The sequence below is a fragment of the Scylla paramamosain genome, chromosome 32 (genome assembly GCF_035594125.1).
Source record: "Scylla paramamosain isolate STU-SP2022 chromosome 32, ASM3559412v1, whole genome shotgun sequence".
Classification (NCBI taxonomy): domain Eukaryota; kingdom Metazoa; phylum Arthropoda; class Malacostraca; order Decapoda; family Portunidae; genus Scylla; species Scylla paramamosain.
The window spans coordinates 14861381-14867380 of record NC_087182.1 but is presented as its reverse complement, the minus strand read 5'-3'; the positions used below and the strand labels follow the sequence as shown (position 1 = coordinate 14867380).

The 6000-nt window shown below is 50.1% G+C and overlaps 1 protein-coding gene across 1 annotated transcript in view; it reads left to right on the top strand.

Annotated features, from left to right (window-relative positions):
- LOC135089248 (uncharacterized) overlaps positions 1-5455 on the top strand; it is a gene marked incomplete at its 5' end in the record, with an annotated part of 34090 nt that extends 28635 nt beyond the window's left edge. Inside the window, 1 exon segment of the mRNA XM_063984691.1 lies at positions 433-5455. Within this exon segment, the coding sequence (XP_063840761.1) occupies positions 433-1679 (1247 nt within the window).
- Positions 5456-6000: the final 545 nt, after the last annotated feature.

Below are 6000 nucleotides of genomic sequence, written 5' to 3'. Positions count from 1 at the left end.
ACCACTAGTTCACTCCCAAAATGGCTTATTTTAGATTAGCATGGTGTGCGTAGCCATTACTCGTAGTTATCTAGGCTACATGATGCCCACCACATTTGTTTGCTGCATGTGCAGGTGAGATTAGGTGATCGATGCTCTGTTACAAACACTTTTTGTCTTATGAAATGGTGGTGCTGAGGCGACAGTCTTCCATTTGCTTACCTCTGGGTGCAGCGAGGACCAACAACAGCAGCAACAGCAGCAGCGGCGGAGGCGGCAGCAGAGTGTGTGTGCTATAAGCATGGAGACTGTCGCCCGTACCACTCGACCTTTGCAGAGCTTGGCGGCGACGGAGGTGGTGGCGCTCCCTTCCTCTCCCTCCCCGTCCCTCCCCACCTTCCCTGTAGTTAGAGCGAGGCACACTGACGCCCGATTGACAGGCTTGTGTTTCAGGCTTCTCTCCAGGGCCGGGCTCAGGCCGGGCAGATCCGGGCCTCACTAGGGAGGGGGACAAGTTCCGGGGGCCCCTATCACCGGCCTCCTCCATGGGCTCCACACTAGCGTCCTCTGTCCTCGGTGGATCCTTCGTCGAAGTGCGGCGTGCAGAACGTATCGTCGGACGGAGGCGCCAGAACAGTGAGGGCGATTCGTTAGGGTGGGAGCGACATCGAGGCTGTGAGAGCGAGAGTGAAATGATGTCGTCGACAACTTCCCTGCGAGCCCATCAACGGCGAGGATCAGAGGGAAGTGATGTGGAAGAAGTGCAAAAAGGCATTTTTATGCAGCTTCTAGAAAAGGTTCGCCTGAGAGATGAGAAAAAGAAACAAGATTACGAGAGCGACGCGGACGAGGGTCGCGCCTCGTCGCGGGAGCGGGGTGCCGTCGGTCGCGTGGTGCACCGCCTTCCCCGCACCAAAATCCAGTCTGACCACCACCCTCACCGCTACCCCGACCTCGCCGCCGCCGCGTTCGATGCGTCAGCAGTTCCTGAAAGACCCAAGTCTGCCTGTGATAACACGCTGCTGCGCGTTGCCGCCAAGCTGTACTCCGGGATGGGGTCGGTGCGGGCTCTCAGCGGAGACCACGAGCCCACCGCCGGGCAGCTCGAGGAGATGCGGGAGGCCCAGGCGAGAGTGGCAGCTGCTGCCTCGCGTTCCCGAGAGAGCTCGCAGGGGCGGGCCCGATCGGCGGAGCGGGAGGCGGCGGGGATCAGAACTCCCAAGGCCGTGCCCGTGCCGCAGGTGCCACAAGGAGAGCAGGGCAGGGGAGGCGAGTTCAACCTGGGCGAGGTGAAGGCCATCGTACACGCTGAGCAGATGGGGGGACCCAACCGCAAGTCTCCCGGACGTAAGGACATGGACTCCATCTACGCCGTGGCCACCGTGCCCCGCAAGGCATCCAAAAAGGAGAACATCTACGAAAACGTTCCCATGCTGGCTGAACTGGCCGGGGCTCGCTCCTTACGCGATGACCCTCACTACCGGCCGGTCTTCAAGAAACAAAACTCGCTGGATGCTCTTCCCTCGGACGGTGGGCGGGGGAGAGAGGCTAAGAAGAGTAACGGCGGGGGCAGCCACGGGGGCTCCCGGCACGGCACCCTCAGGAAGGCGGACAGCTTCGAAGGCCACGAGGAGGCCGTCAAGACGCTGGTGGCCGCCGTTCAGGAGACCAGAATACTGAGGCGCAAAAAGACTAAATGATCGTCTGTTTTAGACTTAGTTTCAAAGGAGTCGTCTTTTTACACATATTTTCATGCTTGTCGTTGCCTGCATCCGAGAAAATTTTCATTTTCAAGTTGATTAAGTGCTGAATAGATACAAGTGGAGATTCCCGTTAAGCGGTAAGGAAGACAACGTAACGTTTAACGTATCCGAACGACAAATACTGACGAAATACACGACGCGTCTGGTTTTACCAAAGAGTTTGTGCTGAATCTTTGAGTGCTGAGTGTTGCGGCGAGATAGAGTGCTGAGGCAGTGCTGTTCGGTGGTCACTGTAACACTGCTGAGTATGTGTCCAAACATTAAGTGGTGTAACTCAGTCGATCAGTCAATCAATTAATTGCCGTGACGTCATCGTTCCAGCGTTCCAGGATATCCTGCGGCTGCCCCGAGGCCGCTCACCGGCCCCCACCACGGCCGCCGCCCCCAGCGCCGCTCCGGTCTCGCCCTCGCCCCGCCCAAGCTCATCCACGCGGTCACTAAAGATTATTCCTGACGGCGCACCTTTGTATATGCTGCAGGCATAACTAAGTTAAGGCTCTCAAGGCTCCAGGCCCGACGCGCCTCAGGTTCACTCGGCTCAAGACCTGAAGGCAACATTTCCGGGCGCCACCGGGCTCAGTGAGGACCGCCAGCGAGGGTAATAATACTGTGTGTGTTAAGGTAGTATTTTGTACACGAGAGGTCCTGCAGTGGTCACGGAGCCTGTTGCCGGACTCAGCAGTCCCCGGCCAGGCATCGCACACTGGCAGGCCGCCCCGGCTTCCTCTGTAGCTGCTCACGATGATAGGCACCGCGAGGCTTGCGGCGCGCCATCCAGACTCATCCAGAGCTCAGGGTGTCGTCCACGCCAGCCCCGCCCCTTCCCCGACAGGAGGGAGCGGACAAGGGGGGGCCAGGGGCGGGCACGGGAAACACACGGGGTGGGGAGGATCACTACAGGGAAAGTGAACTTGGTGGCATCGCTCAGTACAATTGGAAGAAAACCCATTCCAGTCACGGCACTGAATATGCATCAGGAAAATTGATACAATCGAAAGGGACGGAGGGGGTGACCAGTGCTGGGGTCACGCCAAGAGTCTCCCCAGCGAAGCTCACCCCATCCTGTTCCGCCCCGCCCCGCCCCGGCCCGCCCCGTCCCTGCCACAACCCGCCACAACCCGCCCCAGAACCGCCCCGAGGCGCTGAAACAAATCAAAACTTCCCACCACGAGGGCGCCACACCGTCGCAGTAGGTCAGGTCAGGTCAGGAGCGGTCAGGTCACCTCCCACGCATGATGCAATCTAATCAAAAAATCATAATGGATAATCAACCGCACAGATTTAGCTTTTGTATCTGTATAACTTTGCTTTCGTTGCTATAGTAACTTTGAATTTTTCTTATATCCATCCGATACGCGTGCACTCTCTCTCTCTCTCTCTCTCTCTCTCTCTCTCTCTCTCTCTCTCTCTCTCTCTCTCTCTCTCTCTCTCTCTCTCTCTCTTATAACACAAATAATTTTAAACGTCTTTTTCCTTCCGTTTTCTTCGCGTCGTCTTCCTTCGCCTGTCCTTCGCCGTCGCCGCCGCAGACTCGCCCTTCAGAACGCACACCTCCCGCCCCGCCTTGCCTCGCCTCCCTCTCGTCTTGCGTTGGCCCCTCACCATACTAGACCAATACGTTACACTATAGTTTTCTTTTTCATACTATTTGTCGTACTAGGAAATTATTATGGTCGATTTGCTGGGTCGGTCAGGCATTGATCCCATTAACCCAAGAAGACGAGCAGAAGGCAAACATTTTTGGGGAATGGTTTATAATTATTAGCCGTACGTAGTGAAAAGAACTAAGCTTGTTTTTCTCCCATTGACAACCCACTTGTAGGTCTCTCCCACTAGCTACCTAGCGCCTTACCCTACGACTTTTAGGATTAAATGTATTATACTTCGTTCTTGTAATAAAAAAGAGAAGAATCATGCATAATTCCACGTAATGTTGGGAGCTAAGTTCTCCAAAAAGGAAGAGCGAGAAGCAGGAGTGTGAGGGAAGCTTATAATCAGAGGGGGAATGTATCGACGCTGTTGTTTATATCTTTCCTTTAGGCAAATTATGTGCATCGCTTAGACACAGGTACTGAGGGGCGTGGATCTCAGCGATATCCCAAGGCTGCTCTTACTTTGGGCAAACAAACTGCATCGCTTAGACACAGAAACGAAGGAAGATATACGAAAGACCTCTCCCCAAAACTTAACTTTTTCCTATGAACAAATTATCTGTATCGGTTAGACACAGGTACGAAGGGAGACAAACAGGAGTAGTACCCGAAAAATAATCGCAACTAAACGATATACGTATAATGTTGCCGGAGAGATAGAAACAAACTCGTACGACTGAAAAATAAACTTGCGAGTGAATGAAAAGTTTAATGAATGACTCCAGTGTGTGTCTTAAGGAAGTTAGTGGGCACATGGAGGAACTGAAGTTGTATATTTACCTGAAGGCTTGAATAACGCACAATTAAGACCCAGGAATCAAGGAGCGAGAATTATATTATGGCCTCGTATTTCACGGCAAGCGGAAATGTTTATTTTTGTGAAGTCTGGGACAAACATAGGACGGAATTTTATGGCTGTATGGGGTTAGAATGCCCGTGTGTGTGTGTGTGTGTGTGTGTGTGTGTGTGTGTGTGTGTGTGAGCTCCCCCTCGGTCTCCATACACACTCTTCGCCTCTCCGTCGCTCGCCAGCATCTCCCGCGGCGCCTTAACGTACTCACCCCGGCAGCTGACAGTCTATATGCCACAAGGAGGTGCTGTCGGACGCATCAAGCTCTCACCCGCAGTTGTGCATAATGTGTATCACAACAACAACAACATCAACATCAAAAAACAGAAAAAAAATGGATAAAAATAGGTACTTTGTTGGTTGAAGCTCAAGCAGATAACTCTACTGTACTCTTTTGTTGATTTCTTTTATATATAAGACATTCATGAAGTCCTTGTTGACGCCTTTGTTGTGCACTCGCCGCCTCGGATAAGTTGGTGACCCCAGCAGCGGTGCAGTGTGTGGCCCTTCCCGACACCCGCCTGACGCAGCCCTCCTCCCGTCCCTTCCTCTTACCACTGTTCAAATACGTTAAGCTCCATTCGTCTATGGAAGCATTTGACGAGATTACGTTCGTTTGACTTGACTTACCTAATTCTTGTTATGCTCCGTTTGTTTACGGAAGTAATTTTAAGCGTTTCAGTGTTTTTGTGATCTTTTTTTTTTCTCGTAACGAATAATTAACGCCCCATTTTCTGTCTTTGAAGATGTCAGCGCAATCCTACCTCGTCTTCCCGTCTCTCTCCTCTCTCTCCTCTCTTAATGTCTACCTCCTTCACTTTCTCCAAATTCAGCGATATCCTTGCCTCGCCTTCCTCCCTCCCTCCTTCCTTCCTCGCCAATTCTTCACGATCAAGTTGGTTAGGAATAATAAAAACATTCCCTTGGTTAGTTCGTTCGTTCCTGCGTTTATAGGTTTGTTCTAACTTCTGTAAAACAGTTTCGAATTTTTGACAAAGTGTTTGGTTTTATCTAAGCGTTACTTTTTCGAAGATTTATGATTATTTACTTTCTAGTGATGTGATTATTTACTTTCTAGTCAGTCCTGTTCCTCTACCTCCATCTCCCTCCCAGCTCTCGCAACCCACACTGTAAATCTCTGTAAATGATAAATGACAGACGATAAAAAAAAAAAAAACAAAGGAAGAACCAATAAAAGAGAATGATACTTTTGAGAATGAGTGTCTGACTTCTAAATCCTTTGTTTACTGAAAGAAGAGACCCAGTCATATTGAAAACTGGTCATAACATTATAGTTTTTTTTTTTTTTATGGGTGTGTGTGTGTGATAGGTATAATTATTTGTAATTTAGGTTTTAACACTAAACATTATTATTTATCGGTAGTTCGAAGGGATTAATGTTATCATCACTAGATAAAAATTCCTAGTGTTCCCTTGGCTTACCCAGTAGACTAAAGTACTAGTAGTAGTAGTAGTAGTAATAGTAGTAGTACTAGCAGCAGCAGTAACAGTAGTTTTAACAAAGGAGGTCAGCCAAGAAAACATAAGTAAAATCAAATAAACAAAAAAGTTCTCAGAAATTGCCACATTCACAAAAAGTTAAAACAGAAGACATCCAAGAATGAAGGACAATTGAGTTCCGAAAATGTCCCGGCACTCTTCTGAAACAATTTAAGTAAGGGAAAAACAGAAATAGTAGTAGTAGTAGTAGTAGTAGTAGTAGTAGTAGTAGTAGTAGTAGTAGTAGTAGCAGTAG